The sequence below is a fragment of the Xiphophorus hellerii genome, chromosome 24 (assembly GCF_003331165.1).
Source record: "Xiphophorus hellerii strain 12219 chromosome 24, Xiphophorus_hellerii-4.1, whole genome shotgun sequence".
NCBI lineage: Eukaryota > Metazoa > Chordata > Actinopteri > Cyprinodontiformes > Poeciliidae > Xiphophorus > Xiphophorus hellerii.
In genome coordinates this window covers 15,935,137-15,954,172 of record NC_045695.1, presented here as the reverse complement: position 1 = coordinate 15,954,172, position 19,036 = coordinate 15,935,137, and the positions used below count along the sequence as shown (strand labels likewise).

Genomic DNA, 19,036 nt, shown 5'->3' with positions numbered 1-19,036 from the left:
TCTCCGTCCCCTCCGTCCCCTCCGTCCCCTCCGTCCTCTCCGTCCCCTCCGTCCTCTCCATCCTCCATGAACAGTTAAGGTCGTGCGAACCGAGCCAGCAGGGTGATGGCAGAGCGACCATGACAGCTGTCTGCTCTCATACATGTTAGTTTTCTGCAGAAACTCTGCAGCCTGATGCACAAACACACATGACTGTAGAACCAAAACATTTATTTCAACATGAAAAACAACTTAAGTATAAAACTATGAACTCTCCAACTTGGAGCTGATTTGTTTTTTAAACTGGTGATAATTGAATCTTCTGTGAATCGTTGCTGAAACAGAACAGGGATTGTGTTGTTCTGATTAAAAGCTGTGATGTAAACAGTGCAGAACGGCGGCACCACTTGGGAAATTCATGGAAACTAAAAGGAGAGAGTCTGTTCTAAAATAAGGCTCCAATTTCTCCATCCAAGACGAGAACAAGAGGCGTGCAGCCATGTGATGTTCAGTCTGCAGCTTCCTGCCAACAACATGACTCGCTGTGGTCTTCAGTCTGACTCAAGCATGACTCTGCTGGGGGGTCCGGGCTGAGGGAGGGGCCCCGCTCGGCTGTCTGCTCTCCTGCCCTCCTTGGTTTAGTCATTTATCTCGGTGGTCTGCAGGTTTCTGTTACCAGCAAACGCTTCATGCAGCACAGCGAAGCCCCCTGGGAGTCAAAACACGACGTGATGTTGGTCTGCGGCTTCAGCAGCGTCACGAACAATGTCAATGCTTTTTTTCTGAGGTCAGTAGATTTAGTGATCTGATGGTTTATTTACTGATACTCATGCTGGGTCGGTAAAGTCTCCCTCTGCATTCCAGGTAAACCGTATGACGGAGTTTCAGCTCTACTGGAGGATTTCTGGGGATTGGATCCTGACCGACTGTTAAATCCGGGTCACCTGGTAATAAGTGAACCTGGGCTGGTTCTTATATTACTCTGTGACCTTCTGGCCTCTGAACATGTAGGTGTGTGCATCCTTAAAAAGTCTTAAATTAATCACAGAAATGTTAGTTGGCTTTAAAAACATTAATGAAAAGTCTTACATTTTGTACATATTGTATATTCTCAGTTTTTTCCTTCATCTGACTTTTAGGCAAAAGTTTGAGTCCCGCTTTGTGTGGCTGTGAAGATTCAGGTCAGAGTTCATCCTGATCTCTAGTTTCCAGCTGTAATAACTGAAGCTGTGTGTTGACTCTAGATCGTTCCTCTTTAGGTCCAAAGATTATAACTTCAGTTTTGTTTGTTTTGATCCCAAAGACAGGCGCAGATCTACAAAAGAACAGCTAAAAAAGTCAAGATAGCCTAGTCAAAGTCTTCGAAAACTGAAAACAAATGTCTGCAAATCTACAGTTTCTGTAGAGTCATGGTCAGATCCATATACATTAAGATGATAAAGAGCAGATCTATTCTATGATGTTCTAACAGACTTAACAAAGGTTGTACTTTATTTTTACCAAGACTTTGCAGCAAGATATAAAGCAACAATCACCAGTTTTTGTCTCCAGCCTCTGAAAACCTTACATTTATTGTAAACTTTGATCAAAATTATGGGTTACAAGAATATTTTGCTTTCAAGAGCCAAACAGAAGGCAGCAGTGGCAGCAGGAGGGAAGAATTAAGGCCTAATATTCAGAAAAACATAAAGAGTTTTCAGGTCTTGAGTGTTTGGGTGGCAACAGGGAGTCCTTGAACGCCTCCAGTAAGATCTGGTAAAACTTTAAAACTCATGTTTGATCGACAAACAGAAAGACCTTGATGCCACAAAAAGCTTTTTGTGATGGAAAAGAAAGTCTTCATCACGTCTAAAGGGGGTCTGGGGGGACAGCAGGCGCTGCCGCCACCGCTGCTCAACACCCCCACCCTCCATGATGGAGTACCACTATAAATAGCCTCAGGTTGTATCTGGGCAGGAATAATCTCCCTGCGCTTTAATAAGGGAGGAGCAGGTAGATGGAAGCGGCTTCTGCTTTCACACATCTGGACATGAAGGTGGAAACAGCAGGTTGGTTGAGATGAAGCATCAGTTGAGGTAACTCCCTCACATGTCAGAGATCTTCCGGGTCGCCTGAATTAAAACGTGTGGCATTGTTCTGAGGAAGACCTCCGATGGAAACCCAACACCATTACTGTGTTCATTACCGCGGAGCAGAGCAGCAGCGGCGGGCCGAAGGCTTCCCTCCACGGATATCAGACAGCCTGAGCGTGCCAAGAAGTTTGATTTTTGTATTTTTTTTATGACAGCGCATAGTCTAGTTTTTGAGGAAGCCTATTACTGTCCTCCCACACACACCCATCAGCAGCAGGCACACCAAGACCTCAATAACCCTCCACACACACACAGGGAGGCTGACTGGGTCCATTTAGGCCTGCAGTGACGCCTCCAGAGCGCTACTGCCATCAAGTGGCGGCGCACCGGAACTGCATCCGCTGTAACTATGGAAGCACGTTGAGAGACTGTTACTTGCCAACCGCTAATGAACGTTAAATAAGAGTTTGTTTTATTTTAGAAGAAGAGAAAATATCTTTCCATCTCTTTAAAGCTCCACCTGCTCCTCTGATTCTAACAGATTTAAGGTTTAATTTAGTTTCTCACCTCTGATTGGAGCTGGATGGTTTCTGGAGGAATCAGATCCTGGAGCAGCTGCTGCTCATCAGCTCTGACAGGTGGCTCATTTCAGCCGTTTCTGAAACTTATTTGTGGAACATTTTAGTTGGACTTGTTTGTATGTGTGGATAAAATCAGTAAGAAATATAACATGGATGTGTTTAATACTTATTTTCTCTGCCAGAAATCAGAAACGCAAAAAAAACAAAACATTTTTTATAATTAATGTTGAATCTGTGAACGTTAATCAAACATTAAAATAAAAAAATGAAAACTTATTTTAGCTCCAACAAGGTGTTGTGTTTAAGTTACGCTTTACTTTCTAACCACATGATTACTGACTGATCTCTGGCCATTTACCCTTAAATTTCTTTCAATTTTTATGTGAAAAGGAAAATTTTAAAGGTTTTCAGCAGCAGATTATTTTGGACTACAGACGTAAAACTTGTTATGGACTCATAATTCCATCAGAGTGCAGGAGTTGGACCCTTGTGGAAGCAAAAAGTAGTTATTTTATGAGGATTTGAAATGTTTTTATCTGAAAATCCTACACATCATGCAAGATGTTGTTGGATTAAAACAATTCTGCAAATCAGAGTAACAGAAAAAAACAGAGTCAAAAGCAGAGTTTTAAAACGTCTTTTATTCCTCTGTACACCAAGTAAGTAAACAGTCTTCATCTTAAGGCTTTCCTCCACAGAAACGCTGAATACTGGGAATCATTTGGCAAGAAAATCAAACAGGAAGCTGCGTTTGTCTGCAGGGTGAGAATATCGGTACGTTAAAGACGCAGATTCCTCAGTGGGAGTGAAACAGTAAAGGTCTCTGCTGCTCCTGACTTACAGAAAGAAGCTTTAAATAAAAAAGAGGCACTTCTTCTTCTTCACAGCTCCTCCGGTGTGCTTTTATATACAAACATGCAGAAAATAAGTCAGTCTTTGTCTACAAAGGCAAAAAGAAAGTTTTAAAAGAAGTGATGAACTCTGAAAAACTCAGTTAGATTATTAGTTGGTTTTTTTGCAGGTCTGGATGCATACAAATCTGATTTTAGAGGAATTTCTGCTCATATTTAATACATTTTTGTGCTTTGCCACTAAATTTGATTTATTATTCACTAAACTGTCTCATCTACTTGATTTATTTGTCCTTTAAAAAAATCAGCTAAGGCACTTTTCCTCCCAAAAGCCAAATTAATGAACCTTTCTTATGTTTTCTATCCACAGTTTACTTCATTTCTAATAAGGAAATATGTCAGAAAATACCTGGAAGGATCACAGTGAGGATGGATTCAGCACAGATTCGCTCCAAACATGTAAATGTTTAAACATCTTCCAGTTTGATTTGTTTTTATGAAGTTAAACGCAGCCAGCAGTCTTCTTCCTCTTCCTCTTCCTCGTTTAGGATCATTTAAATCAGGAATGAATGGATAAAATGGAGTCTGCAGCAGGTAAAATAGTGACCACTCATAGCTACTCCACAGAACCCCAGTCTAGAAAAAGCACAAAGTGTTTTTCATTTTAACTCAGAGGAAAATCCCCACAGGTTGAAACATCCTGGTCAGATTTGTATATTTTCAGGCCTGCAGCCAAACTGCTTCATCAGCGATTAAAGGTCAGAACTCACATTATTTATTAGCAAAAAAGAACAAAGTCGTATAAAGTATTAAATTAGCATCCATGATCCAACCAGTAGGTTGAAACCAGTTTGGTGTTTTTAGCAGCCAGTCTGCAGAAAAACAAAACCGTTAATCCTCTTTTCATCACTTCTTTTAAAGGTTGAATACGACCCAGATGAATTTACTGAAACATCTTCCAGGAAGAAGCACATTTCCAGGTGAACGTCCTTCACAGTCCAGCGGCAGTAAATACAGTGCAAAGGGAGGAGAAGGTGGGTTGGATTTATTCACCTGGAGGAGTTTAAACCACAACAAGCACCTCCGCTTCAAGTTACTGCTGGAAAAACTGAACCAAAAGAGAAAAACCTCCAATAACTTAAGTGAGATTTTACATAAATATATAAATACGGTGTTTATAGTCTGGTGTTGATGTTTAACACTTCATTCAGGAGGATCCGGGCGGGCGGACTCCGGCTCCTGGCTCTGCTCTCCGTGGGACGTGGCCACCGCCTCGTACTCGGCCGCCACCGGGCCGCTAGGAGCCTGGCAACGAGAGGAAAACAGGATGACGGCGGCTGGAAGGTGGGCGCTTCCTGCAGGGGGCGCCAGAGCAAAACAACAAACACAAACCAGCAGCTACTAGAACCCGTCTACCTGGAAGAACACGGCACAATCCAACTCAGACCGGGTAAATAATCCAGCACCAAACCGTCACTCAGTCTGCCCCAACGGGCCTTCATCACATGATGATGAGGAGGATCTGAGGGGCGTTTCTGCTCCAGCTTCATCACATGATGATGAGGAGGATCTGAGGGGCGTTTCTGCTCCAGCTTCATCACATGATGATGATGAGGAGGATCTGAGGGGCGTTTCTGCTCCAGCTTCATCACATGATGATGAGGAGGATATGAGGGGCGTTTCTGCTCCAGCTTCATCACATGATGATGATGAGGAGGATCTGAGGGGCGTTTCTGCACCAGCTTCATCACATGATGATGATGAGGAGGATCTGAGGGGCGTTTCTGCACCAGCTTCATCACATGATGATGATGAGGAGGATCTGAGGGGCGTTTCTGCTCCAGCTTCATCACATGATGATGAGGAGGATCTGAGGGGCGTTTCTGCTCCAGCTTCATCACATGATGATGAGGAGGATCTGAGGGGCGTTTCTGCTCCAGCTTCATCACGTGATGATGAGGAGGATCTGAGGGGCGTTTCTGCTCCAGCTTCATCACATGATGATGAGGAGGATCTGAGGGGCGTTTCTGCTCCAGCTTCATCACATGATGATGAGGAGGATCTGAGGGGCGTTTCTGCTCCAGCTTCATCACATGATGATGAGGAGGATCTGAGGGGCGTTTCTGCTCCAGCTTCATCACAATCAACCAACCTGATTCATTCCAGCCGTTCAAACCCAAACATGATGCAGAATTATTGGATTATTATTAACTATCAATAAGTGATGAGACATGATCCCGGAAAATGTAATATATTGATAATAATACAAGTTTGTCAGAAACCAATAAACCACTATTATGTCACAGTCCATCTTATTTTCAATCTTGTAATTGTTAATGTTATTTATTTTTCCAAGAGTTTAGATTTTTTTATTTTCCATCACTTTTTTCATTTTGTTTTTGTCTCTTTTTTTCTTATTCTGTATTAATTTAGTAACTTTACAGAACATTTTAATACCCAAAAAGCTTTTATTTTGTTTTTGTTGTGTACTTAGTTATTTTAACCTTTTTGTTTCCTCTTTAACTAAATCAGAGTCTTCTTCAGTTTGGGACAAACTTTTTATTTCTTCCCTTTTTTAACCGTTGTTTCTAATTTCCTCTGTTCAGTAAAAAAACTGACGTCTCCCAGAAAGAGTCCTGATGTAAGAAACCAGTTCAACTTTACTGTTATGACTTCAATAAGTCTGATTGGAACAAACCACTAGAGGGGGTGAAACCACAGAGAAGCACGGTGGTGGCAGCATCATGCAACTGGAAGTTCTGCCTTGCAGGAGGACGAGTCTTTAAGCTTCTGTTCAAAATGAGAAATCTGACTTTGGAGCATCTTTGTTCTCAATAAATTTAGAAAATAAATATTAAGGTTGCATCAACTATTTTAGTAATCAATTATTCCGACCGTTTATCGATTATTCTGGTGATCGATTGCATAAAAAATGTTTTCATTCTGCATATTTTTCATTTGAAGCCTTTTTATAACATTATAATTACATTAAGAGATAATTAAATTTCTCACATGAAGTTATAAAGATTTCTGGGTCGATCAGATTTATTGATGAAAATGTTTTGATTTTTTGTCCAGTTTTGGTTTAATTAAAACTTTGACTGCAGTAATTAAGCATCTTATTTACTCTAGAGTTAATGATTAATCGATTACTACATTAGTTGATTATTTTAATAATTGATTAATAGTGATTAATTGTTTCAGCTCTAGTCTGATTTATGCTTTTTCTTTCTGAAGGTTCCTGTTCTGTAAACCATTTAAACTAAACATGTTTAGTTTAAACAGTTTTCTCTCCTGAACCAGGTTAAATCCTCCATTTGTTCTCTGGCAGAACAAAACCCTCCCAGTGATCGACTCCTGTCTGTCATTTTGGTTTTAATGTTTTCTCAGGTGAAAAGAACGGAGCCAGACTCCCTTCAGTTGTTTTGTGTTATTATATAATTAGTTCTGCTTTATTTTTGAAGAGCTCATTGTTCTCCGTTTAGCGTTCGTCTCCGTATCCTCGTCATGACCTCACCCAGAGCTCCAGGTCTTGTTTGCCTGGTTTTGCTCCGATTCACGTGAACTTAATGCTGACTCAGCGTTTCTGGTATTCAGAAGATGTTTCACAGAACAGAGCGACGGACGGACGGACCGACTGCCTGAGCCGACAGGAAGGTTCTGGAACCAGCTAGCAAGAAAAATGTCTAAAAAGCAACAAGCTAACCCATCCTGACGTCAGCAGTGAGCAAAACATGAAGGCGTACCCCAGACATCATCCATCAGATGTGTTAGACGTTTGCATGCAGAGACACGCCCACACACACGCCCACACACACACGCCCACACACACACGCCAGCCCGCCGCCACCCTGCACACGGTAGTTTTCCACCAACACGCCTCACCTTTCTGCAGGCAGCCGATGAGAGGAGGAAGAGTCTGGTTAGTGAAAATTAAACCATGAAGAAGAAACATGGAAACAGTCACACAGTGGCTACGTTAGCTCTGCTAGCTCTGCTGCTACAGACGTTAGCATAACACCACAAACTTCTGGGTTTTATCAGCTTCTCAGAGTCACATTCAGCTCCTGATCAAAACTTTCTGGCATTAAACACATTTTAAGACTTTTTAAGGCCTTTAAATACATAAGTTGAAGACTTTAAGGATGTGTGGACATCCTGTTTTAAGGTCAGTTTGTTTTTTATTTGGGGAAGCAGCTGGTTAATGAGGGCAGAATACAAATGTATGCCACACTTTTAAGATTTCTGGTGGTAAAGTATTTCCTGTTGGTCTGTTACCTATGAAATACCCTGAAGTTTGTGGTGATAAAGTGATTAAAAGGTGAAAACGTTTCTGTAGCAACAGATGCATCAGTAGATAACAGATGAAGGTTTAGTGGAAAACAAAAATGTTAAAAACAGGATAATTCACAAAACAAGAAGGAAAAACTGAAATAAAATAAAGACTCAAGATGTCAGGAGTTTCATGACTAAATGTAGAAACTAAATAGAAGAAACTTTTTGTTCTGTTTCTATCAGGTTGGCAACTAAAAACAATCCTCAACTTTTAGTGCTAAAGTCTGAATTACAAACTTTAGCTCATCATGTTCACTTAATCCTCCAAAAAATGAAATTATCATCAGTGAATGAAACAAACATGCAGCTGGAGGTAACAGAGGTTTTTAAGTCTTTAATTAAAATACTTTATTGTTCATCATTTGGACAGACATACAGACATCACCCTAACTACCACTGCATGTAGTTTATTAAATATTATTGCTCTATATGAAGGTTAACTGGCATCTTTCTCCTCTCTGGCTGCAGTTTTATGGTGAATACACTCTGGTGTCTGGCTGATGTGCTGAACACTGTGTTGGTGTTCACCTGCAGTGGCTGATTTTCTGCAGGGGGGGCGCTGTTCTTCATGTTCATCATCTCTCTGATCTGGACCAGCGCGAAGGCGATGGTGACCCAGGGGGCGCCGGAGAGCATCCAGGCCGGCCTGGTCACGTCCTCCTGGTCCTCCTGGTGTTTGGTTTTCCTGACGGGCGCCGTGGCGACCGGCCGAGGCGCCACCGGGCTGCCAGGGGCGCTCTGGCTCTGGACCAGGTCGATGGTGGCGATGGGGACCGGGCTGGAGGGAACCGGGATGTTCTCCGCCAGAATCCTGTCCTCTGAAGAAAAACAAATAAAACATCTGTTTACAGTTTTGTTGTTAAAATATTAACAGAAAAAACATCTTAAAGTTGCTTCTGAGTCACTTAAAATCAGTTTTCTGCAAACATGGTTAATAGTAAGTAATTTATTATTTTCTTTCTCCTTCAACCTTTCCAGACATGTTTGCTGTGTTTTCCGTTTGTCTGCATCAGGATGTTTGTTATATTTTAAAATGTTTCTACATTTTTTACACAGTAAAATTCAAACATTTTCAAGGTCAGTTTTAAAACTTTTCCAGCACCATAAACACATAAAAATAAACCCAATAAAGAGTTTCAATTCCCGATTACATCACCTCTTCTATTACTGCTCTTAATATTTTGTGGTAATATTTTACTTCTGTATATTCTGGTTTGAGAAATTTACAAAAAAAATAAAATCTCTTTTCTCTTTCCATGTTTCTGTCATTTAGCAAATAGAAATAATTTTGCTGATTTTAACTGACCAAAGTAAGAAAAGTTTCATCTGATTTAACTTCAAACAGTAATAAAAATGTTTTTTTATTATCTTTATACATCTGTAAATGTTTTCCAAATGTAGGTTATTAATCAAATGTTAGATTTCACTCCACTACCAATCTGTCCAGCTTGAATTTAAAACTCTTTCAAGGACTTTTCAAATGCCTACATGGAATTCAAGCGTTTTTAAGGATTTAAACCACCTGCACAAACCCTGATTTTACAGAAATAAATGTGTTTTTTTTAAAAATATGTCATGTTTTCTGTCACCTTTCCCTTCGATCTCTCCGGTCAGACACTGGATGAAGGAGAAGATGAGGAGGATGACCAGGGAGGCCATGCCGATTCCTCTGAATGTGGCCGCAGCGCCTGCAGGAAGCAAATCAACAGTTAAATCGATCACATCTCTGATCGGTCACTTCCACGCGGTCAGAGTCTCTCACCAAAGTAGCTGACGAACACGCCGCCCACCATGGCGCCGCAGCCCCGGCCCAGGCCCAGATGGAGGCCCTGCAGGATCCCCTGAGCCGACGTCCTGAGCGCCGGGGGGACGGCGGCGCTCAGGAAGGAGATGCAGGCGGCCCAGACCGAGGCGTGGGTCACTCCTGGAAACACAGCGGACGGGCCGGACGTCACAAAACAACAAACACAGTTCAGACGGTTTTGCAGGATTTAAAACAACAACAAACAATATTCTACATTTTTCTGGTTGATTTTATTTTATATTCTAATTGATTATATTTGAATAGTTTATTAAACAAAGTCTGCATTTCAGTAATCATCACTGGACGCTCAGGGTCTTTTTCCTAAGAAATTAAATCAAATTAAAAGTAAAAACCTGGATGAATATTTTGTGTTTCCATTTTAACATCTCAAATTGTCTGAACTTTTTCTAGAGGCAGTGAAAATTTCACCTGACATCGATTTTAAATCTGCATCTGCTGCCTGAACTGACAATGCAAATTTAGGATATTTTTGAATTGTGATGAAGGGCCACACAAAATCGTTCCAAGGGCCACAATTGAGCCCCTTGGCCGCACTTTGACCCCCCTGGTTTCAACTTTTCAGTTCCTTGTGAACTCTACTTCCTGTTTACAGTTAGAAGGTGCTGCTTCATGTCACCACAAAGAGACGGTGGCCCTTTAAGAGCAGGTTGCTCACGTTTACGCCACCTGATCACTTCCTGTGGCGTCCCACAGGGAGCCACTTTCAGCTCCCTTCAGTACATCCATCAATTGACCTACTCTGCTTCCTTAAACAGGGTAGGACAGAAAACATGTTCATTACATTTTTTAGAACAAAATCATTCTTAGATAATCAGATTTGAGCTGTTTTAGAGCCTCTGTCTCTTTAAATCTAAATGACATCGCTGGGTGGCAGCAGAGGGAGGGGACCCTGGCGGTCCGATCCTCGGTTGCAGAAACTGGCTCTTGGGACGTGGAATGTCACCTCTCTGGTGGGGAAGGAGCCGGAGCTAGTGCGTGAGGTCGAGAGGTTCCGGCTAGAAATAGTCGGTCTCACCTCGACGCACGGCTCTGGTTCTGGAACCAGTCTCCTTGAGAGGGGCTGGACATACTTCCACTCTGGAGTTGCCCAAGGTGAGAGGCGTCGGGCAGGAGTGGGCATACTTGTTGCTCCCCATCTCGGCGCCTGTACGTTGGGGTTTACCCCGGTGAACGAGAGGGTAGCATCCCTCCGCCTACGGGTGGGGGGACGGGTTCTGACTGTCGTTTGTGCTTACGGGCCGAACGACAGTTCAGATTACCCACCCTTTTTGGAGTCCTTAGAGGGGGTACTGGAGAGTGCTCCTCCTGGGGACTCCCTTGTTCTGCTGGGGGACTTCAACGCTCACGTGGGCAACGACAGTGAGACCTGGAGGGGCGTGGTTGGGAGGAACGGCCCGCCCGACCTGAACTCGAGCGGTGTTCTGTTGCTGGACTTCTGTGCTCGCCATGGATTGTCCATAACGAACACCATGTTCAAGCATAAGGGTGTCCATATGTGCACTTGGCACCAGGACACCCTAGGCCGCAGTTCGATGATCGACTTTGTCATCGTTTCATCGGATCTGCGGCCGTATGTCTTGGACACTCGGGTGAAGAGAGGTGCGGAGCTGTCCACTGACCACTACCTGGTGGTGAGTTGGCTCCGGTGGTGGGGGCGAAAGCCGGTCAGACCTGGCAGGCCCAAACGTGTTGTGAGGGTCTGCTGGGAACGTCTGGCGGAATCCCCTGTGAGACGGAGCTTTAACTCCCATCTCCGGCAAAACTTCGAACACGTCCCGGGGGAGGTGGGGGACATGGAGTCTGAGTGGACCGTGTTCCGTGCCTCCATTGTCGAGGCGGCCGATCGGAGCTGTGGCCGCAAGGTTGTCGGTGCCTGTCGTGGCGGCAACCCTCGAACCCGCTGGTGGACACCTTCGGTGAGGGATGCCGTCAGGCTGAAGAAGGAGTCCTATCGGGCCTTTTTGGCCTGTGGGACTCCGGAAGCAGCTGATGGGTACCGGCGGGCGAAGCGGCATGCGGCTCGGGCGGTTGCTGAGGCAAAAACTCGGGCGTGGGAGGAGTTTGGAGAGGCCATGGAGAAAGACTTCCGTACGGCTTCGAGGCGATTCTGGTCCACCATCCGGCGTCTCAGGGGGGGGAAGCGGTGCAGCACCAACACTGTTTATAGTGGGGATGGTGTGCTGCTGACCTCTACTCGGGACGTTGTGGGCCGGTGGGCAGAGTACTTCGAAGACCTCCTCAATCCCACCAACATGCCTTCCACTGAGGAAGCGGAGCCTGGGGACCCTGGGTTGGGCTCTCCAATCTCTGGGGGCGAGGTCGCCGAGGTGGTTAAAAAGCTCCTCGGTGGCAAGGCCCCGGGGGTGGATGAGATCCGCCCGGAGTTCCTTAAGGCTCTGGATGTTGTAGGGTTGTGTTGGTTGACGCGACTCTACAATGTCGCATGGACATCGGGGGCAGTTCCCCTGGATTGGCAGACTGGGGTGGTGGTCCCCCTGTTCAAAAAGGGGGACCGGAGGGTGTGCTCCAATTATAGAGGGGTCACACTCTTAAGCCTCCCTGGCAAGGTCTATTCAGGGGTCCTGGAGAGGAGGGTCCGTCGGATAGTCGAACCTCGGATTCAGGAAGAGCAGTGTGGTTTTCGTCCTGGTCGTGGAACACTGGACCAGCTCTACACCCTCGGCAGGGTCCTGGAGGGTGCATGGGAGTTCGCCCAACCAGTCTACATGTGTTTTGTGGACTTGGAGAAGGCGTTCGACCGTGTCCCTCGGGGAGCCCTGTGGGGGGTTCTCCGGGAGTACGGGGTACCGGGCCCTTTGATACGGGCTGTCAGGTCCCTGTATGACCGGTGTCAGAGTCTGGTCCGCATTGCCGGCAGTAAGTCGGGCTCGTTTCTGGTGAGAGTTGGACTCCGCCAGGGCTGCCCTTTGTCACCGATTCTGTTCATCACTTTCATGGACAGAATTTCTAGGCGCAGCCAAGGTGTTGAGGGGATCCGATTTGGTGGCCTTAGGATCTCATCTCTGCTTTTCGCAGACGATGTGGTCCTTTTGGCTTCATCAGATCGTGATCTGCAGCTCTCGCTGGAGCGGTTCGCAGCCGAGTGTGAAGCGGCCGGGATGGGGATCAGTGCCTCCAAATCCGAGGCCATGGTCTTGAGCCGGAAAAGGGTAGAGTGCCTTCTCCGGGTCAGGGGGGGTGTCCTGCCCCAAGTGGAGGAGTTTAAGTATCTCGGGATCTTGTTCACGAATGGGGGAAGAAGGGAGCGGGAGATCGACAGGCGGATTGGCGCAGCGTCTGCTGTCAAGCGGGCGCTGTACCGGTCCGTCGTGGTGAAGAGAGAGCTGAGCCAAAAAGCGAAGCTCTCGATTTACCGGTCGATCTACGTTCCCACCCTCATCTATGGTCATGAGCTTTGGGTCATGACCGAAAGAACGAGATCGCGGATACAAGCGGCCGAAATGGGTTTTCTCCGTAGGGTGGCTGGGCTCTCCCTTAGAGATAGGGTGAGAAGCTCAGTCATCCGGGAGGGACTCAGAGTAGAGCCGCTGCTCCTTCACATCGAGAGGAGCCAGTTGAGGTGGCTCGGGCATCTGGTCAGGATGCCTCCTGGACGCCTCCCTGGTGAGGTGTTCCGGGCACGTCCCACCGGGAGGAGGCCCCGGGGAAGACCCAGGACACGCTGGAGGGACTATGTCTCTTGGCTGGCCTGGGAACGCCTCGGGATTCCCCCGGAGGAGCTAGAAGAAGTGGCTGGGGAGAGGGAAGTCTGGGCCTCCCTTCTGAAGCTGCTACCCCCGCGACCCGACCTCGGATAAGCGGAAGAAGATGGATGGATGGATGGATGGACATCGCTGGCCATGCCCCCAACTCAATATTTACACTTGCACATGAAAATGGCTGCAAGTAGATGCACAATTATAGGACTGTTGATCTTTGAAAAGCATTAATAAAGCCTTCTGCACAACCAATAGGAAAGCAGCCAGTGGTTTCTGGATGGTAAGTCAACAAAACCCAAATAAAAGTATAAAAACATTCAAAAAGTGAATTTTGCAGGCAGGTCTCCTTTAAAACTGGCCTCCTGTGTAAACTGATGTTGCCTCAGCGTCTGCTGCCATGAGGCGTGTCTGCTTTCTGCTTCCTGAGAAGATCCTGCTCCGCTGCTGTTGACCAAGTCACCGCCTGATAAACGTCCTGTTGGGTAAACACAGGCTGACCCCGCCCCGACTCACCCTGCAGGACCTCCATGGGCAGGACGATCCAGGCGTTCTCCAGGTAGGAGATGTACAGGTAGCGCGCCGTGTTGCAGGCCAGGCCGATGTACAGAACCCTGAGGGAGACAGACAGACAGACGGATCCACAGTGACTCACTGGTTCACACCCATCACATCCTGCAGCTCGTGATTGGATTACTTCACTGTTTGTTCATGGAGGTTTTATTGCAAACACACACACACACAGATGACAGACGTCTTCATAAACAGCAACACATGACTCTACTTCAATCAAGACTTTATGAACAAACCGCAGTTCATGCAAACTAAAACCAGGTAATAAGGGACAGACGGCAAACAAGCAGATCTGATTCAGAGTCAACAGCTGACAGACGCTCTGGATGTGATCCCAGAGTTTGTTTTATCGCGCCAATAAACGCTGATCTGGGGACAGGAAGAGCTCAAGATGAGCCTTTCACTGACAATCAAATTACTCTGAAGAACAAAACTTCACTTTGAGCTGCAAAATTCAAGACAAAGTCTGCATATGTGTAAACTTTTGTCATTTTTATGCAATTTATTCAGAGTCAGAAATTAAAACTGACTCAACCAGTTCATCTGAACACTGCAAAACCTTACCAACTGTGTTTGGTTTAGTTTCTACTGCAAATACAACTTGTTTCAGCAAAAACAGGATTTTTGTAAATTATTCTTTAATATTAATAAAAAGATACTATTTCCTCTAGCAGATTGTTTCACATGACACTGAAATATAAATAATCTGCCAGTGGAACTTGGATTTTTTATATACATTAAGCTCCTTTATCTTGCAGAAAAGTTACTAAATGTTTTCACCAGTTAAACTTTATAAATATTTACTGGTTGCTTTGAAGTGAATCTGTGAAGTGAGGAGGAGAAACATGTTTTCTGCTCCTGTTTCAGGCCAGAGGAGGTGCAGGGAGGAAACTGGGGCGCAGTTTCTGTTTCTAACTGCGTCCGGAAACTCTGCATGCAGCGGCTTTGATCCGACTGAACCTCATGTTGGTTTCAGATTCTCACTCAGAGGAGCTGCTGAATCAAAAACACGCTTCTAGCTGACAAACAGATAATGAAGCCTTTTTTTTACTGAAGTACAATCTCAGAAATCGTTTGTTGTCGTGGTAACGTCTACAGGCGGTACTGAAACTGGGGCCGACAACAACTGCTGCTGACAAATTGAACACCAGGAATGAAACGGTTAATCTGATTAATTGACTACTAAAACAATAGTCAGCTAATTTTTTAATTGATTAATTGTTACTGGATTATGTGCTGAGATACTCAGAGCATTAATAAAGAGAAAACATGTACACTTATATTTAAGATAAAAAACAAGCTGACATAAGTTTAGGTTCTGTAAAAAAAAAAATATATATATTTTCCCTATTCAGTTATTAATCAATTATTGCAAAAGATAAAATGATGAGGCTCACACTAAAGGGAAGCCATGTTATTAAATTCAGGCAATAAAATGTTTATGTCCTTATTTTAAAAAGGATTTGAATTATTTGCTTTTTTAATACTGTAAAAAAAAGGTGGTCAAATCTGTGGAAAGTGTCAATTTTTTTACCCAATTAATTTATCATCAGAGTAATCAATTACTAAAATAAACATTAAAAATTATAACTAATTGGTAAAAATGTGACATTAATTACACAGAAATGGTGGAAATGTGCAGCTTGAAGACAAACAGAGAGCTGCTGCTTCAGTTATTGATTAACTTGAGTCTCTTCAGCGTCGCTCAGCAGAGCTTCTGGGTTTTATTAGGTTACTTCCTCATCATTTCCCCGTCTCATTATAAACCCAGTCCAGAGAGCGGAGCAGAACCACGGCCCGGTTCTGAGAGCTGCAGCCTGAAATCCAACCCGTCGCTCTCAGATGTCCCTGCTGGACAGAAAGCCGGAGCATCAATGGCAGCTTTGTCTCTGCGCTCGGCCACAGAACAAAACCGGGTTCTGATGCTGCTGGATCCGCGCCGCCGCCGCCGCCAACGGCTCACTGTGGGGAATCTCTCCACATCAGGACTGAATATCAGGCAGACATGTTCACCAACCAGAACAGAACATGCTCTTCCAGAAGCAGCAGGTAAACTAAGCTGGAGAAAAATCTAGAAGTCATCTGGTGTTTGGAGAAATTTAACAATCAGCTGCATCGTTTTCCTCCAGCATTAATTACACTTTTCTTCCCAAAATAAAAAAACAAGATTCACTTTAAGTAAAAGTGAATTAATCACTTAATCGATTAATCACAATTAATTATTCAGGCCATCATCAATGTTGGGTTTTTGGGTCATTAACAGAGGGACGTGATTCCAGACGCCGTTGATTTGTCGACTAAAGTGTTGGATTTTCAGACTGTAGCATAAAAAGCGTCAATCGGACACAGATGGAGTTAGAAGTTGAGCGTTTCCTACCTGACGTGACCAACAAGCTCGATGAACTTGTGGCTGGTGAAGTAAGCTCCGAGTTCGGAGATGTGGCTGAGGATGGAGCAGACCCCGAACAGCGTGGTGGTCCCCTTCAGGTCCTCCAGGTGCCAGTACAAGAAGCTGAAGACGAAGCCGTAGCCGAAGCCCATGAACCAGGCGACGAAGAGGACGGAGCTGTAGCGCACCGTGCAGAGCAGCCTCAGCAGGTCGCCGTAGTGGAACTCCTGCGTGGCCTCGGACACCGCCGGAGTCTGGTCCGACGAGCCGGAGTCTGGTGAGGCCTGGCCGCTCGCCGAGTCCTCCACCACCTCCGGCAGCTCCTGCCGGTACTCCTCGCCCTTCTCAAAGTAGAACTGAGTCGCCACGATGAAGGCCACGCCCATCAGCACGCCGAAGACGATGAAGGCGAGGCGGTAGTTGTGCAGGCGGTACTCCGGCAGGATGCAGCCGATGCCGTCGATCAGGACGGTGATGTGCGTGTGGTCGATCCAGATGCCCACCGCCAGCATGGCCAGGCCCCAGCCCAGGGACCCCCACATCCTCTGCAGGCCGTACCGGTCGCGGGCCTTCCCCAGGTACTGCAGGGTGACGGTGTCCACGATGGTCACGGCGGGGGCGCTGAAGAACTCGCCCACGATGATGACGAGGAGGATCAGCAGGAAGATGTTCTCCACCTGGTCCTGGTTGTAGATGATGTGGTAGTCCGTCTTGGCGGTTGTAGTCGGGGGGGTGGTGGTGGTCTGTAGGGTGGTGTTGGGTGCAGCCTCAGTGGCGTTGATGGACATCGAGTTGTCGATGCTTCGTTGTTGCCGGTAGGGAATACTGAAGGAACTGTGCCAGACTTCAGGAACTTTGGGGAACTCCATGACGCTCCGCCGGTTTCTGGGGTGGTCGGTGGAGTTGCTCGGGTCGGTGACGTTCCCAGGAGGAACAGTGGTGGTCGGTGGGGGAACCGTTGTCATAGAAACACACTTCATCTCCGCTGGTTGGACAAACCCAATGCCACAGTTAAAGACCAACCAACACATGACGGAAAACAGCAGCACCACCTTCCCTTTCTTAAAGCGGTCCGCCACTACGCCCCAGAAGGGGGCGCTGCAGAACTCTATAAAGTACCGGATGCCAACAAGCAGGCCGCTCCGACTGGCCGACATGCCGAGCTGTTTGTAGTAGACCGCCAGCAGGGGGTGCAGCGAGCCGTAGGCGGCGTAGAAGAAGAAGTAGAAGACTTTAGAAATGAGCAGGTGGCTGTTGATGCGGAGACACATCCTCTCGCAGCAGTCCACCGGGTCAGGCTGCGGCGCCGGCAGAGGCTCGGACGGCGCCGGAGTGGACACGCCTTCCTGCTGCGCCATGGACAGGGTGTTAAACGGCTCTGCCAACACATACTTCCTCTTCTGATCCTCCTCATCGTCCGTCAGGATGGCAACCTTGTCGTCAGCTGGCATATCTGGAAGATAAGAAAATGAGGAAGAGAATGAGAAACGGCTGGACGTTTGGTTTTTACAAACCAAATGATAAAGAGTTGGGAGATCCAGCAGAAACTCAACAAGAAAACTAAAAGCCTTCTGGAGATCATCTGTTGTGGCTGATAAATCATTCATCAACACTGAGCTCAGACATAAAACAATATGATTAGAAATATAACCGTCTCTAGAGGAACATCAGAGTTTTAAACAGTTCTCACATTCTTCACTCGCTCAAACATGAAGCCTGACCACCGCCTCCAGGCACAACAGATGGAAATCTGCTAAACTTGTGGAGCAGATTCTTCAAATATTTCTCGCTGAACATGGTCAAAGTATTACTAACAGATTTAATCTTAGGACGATGATTTGATTCTGATGTAATTTAGGTGTAAAAAAACTAAAAATAAAACGTTTTTCTGGTTCACAGATCAACTCAACAATAACATAAACCAGAAACCAACTCCGTGTCAGTTTTCTGATCTTTGATTTGAATTTGGGCCTAAAAAATTCAAATAGTAGGACCCGTTGAAAGCCCTCGGACCAGATGTTCAGACCCATTGTGTTGTTCCGCGGACCGCCTGTCTGTCACTGGAGGTCATATGCGGAAGTACCTGACATTTGATGTAAAACAACGTTTATTTTCAACATGCTGCGATTCAAATCAATGAAAAAATTACGAATTTACGGACAAATCCTCACAAAAGGTCGGTTAGGGATTTATAAGGTGGTTAAACAGGAAGTGACTCTTAATGTCAAGTTTTCTCCTATTAGAAGTCTAGTTTAAACATTTAAATTCGCCTCCAATAACAAATAAAAGACAAACTCATGATTTTCTTACCTGCTCAGGTCACTGCTCCCATTAAACTGTGACTGCGCAGAATTTTCCGGAATTTCTCTGTTGTCCCTGGGACATTGTTTTCACACAAAACCCGCTAAAATTAATACTAAAAATGAGTGAAAACTGTTTAAATTCGCGACGACGTGTCCATGTTTGCGTTCCGTGGAGAAATTAAAACGTTTCTCCGGTTCGGATCCCTTTTGTTGTGAGAACAACAGCGGCTCGTCGAACCGGAGAGTCCACCTGTCCCGAAACGGACGTCAGCCTCAAAGCTAGCCACTAGCATTTGGAATTTCCGGTAAAATTCCTTCAAAATAAAGCTCACAATTATTTACATTTGAAATAGTCAACACATTTAAAGCTGTATATTGTATGAATATTTTGTTCAAATACGCTGAGACAATA

The 19,036-nt window shown here is 45.4% G+C and overlaps 1 protein-coding gene and 1 long non-coding RNA gene across 24 annotated transcripts; one reads left to right on the top strand and one right to left on the bottom strand.

The window, feature by feature from the left end:
- Nucleotides 1-528: 528 nt before the first annotated feature.
- On the top strand, nucleotides 529-6,353 carry LOC116716021 (uncharacterized). Of its 21 annotated transcripts, none has more exons than XR_004338363.1 (6): nucleotides 529-766; nucleotides 844-990; nucleotides 3,331-3,406; nucleotides 3,854-3,942; nucleotides 4,405-4,625; nucleotides 4,695-6,353. It is a non-coding gene; the product is annotated as an uncharacterized LOC116716021 (long non-coding RNA). The 21 variants fall into 21 exon arrangements; XR_004338368.1 differs by lacking the exon at nucleotides 3,331-3,406 and adding an exon at nucleotides 1,119-1,160 and having other exon boundaries at nucleotides 530-766; XR_004338366.1 differs by lacking the exon at nucleotides 3,854-3,942 and adding an exon at nucleotides 1,119-1,160 and having other exon boundaries at nucleotides 531-766.
- Nucleotides 3,254-18,868, bottom strand: LOC116716018 (major facilitator superfamily domain-containing protein 6-A). Of its 3 annotated transcripts, XM_032556742.1 has the most exons (8): nucleotides 18,632-18,868; nucleotides 16,310-17,774; nucleotides 13,876-13,973; nucleotides 9,581-9,742; nucleotides 9,408-9,506; nucleotides 8,347-8,636; nucleotides 7,369-7,402; nucleotides 4,685-4,788 (listed from the first exon to the last, which is right to left on the bottom strand). In XM_032556742.1, the coding sequence occupies exons 2-8, from the start codon at nucleotides 17,770-17,772 to the stop codon at nucleotides 4,781-4,783; spliced, it is 2,154 nt and encodes a 717-aa protein (XP_032412633.1). In that variant the 5' UTR covers nucleotides 17,773-17,774; nucleotides 18,632-18,868; the 3' UTR covers nucleotides 4,685-4,780. The 3 variants fall into 3 exon arrangements, with proteins under 3 accessions (XP_032412632.1, XP_032412633.1, XP_032412631.1); XM_032556741.1 differs by lacking the exon at nucleotides 7,369-7,402 and having other exon boundaries at nucleotides 3,254-4,788; XM_032556740.1 differs by lacking the exons at nucleotides 4,685-4,788; nucleotides 7,369-7,402 and having other exon boundaries at nucleotides 8,133-8,636.
- Nucleotides 18,869-19,036: the final 168 nt, after the last annotated feature.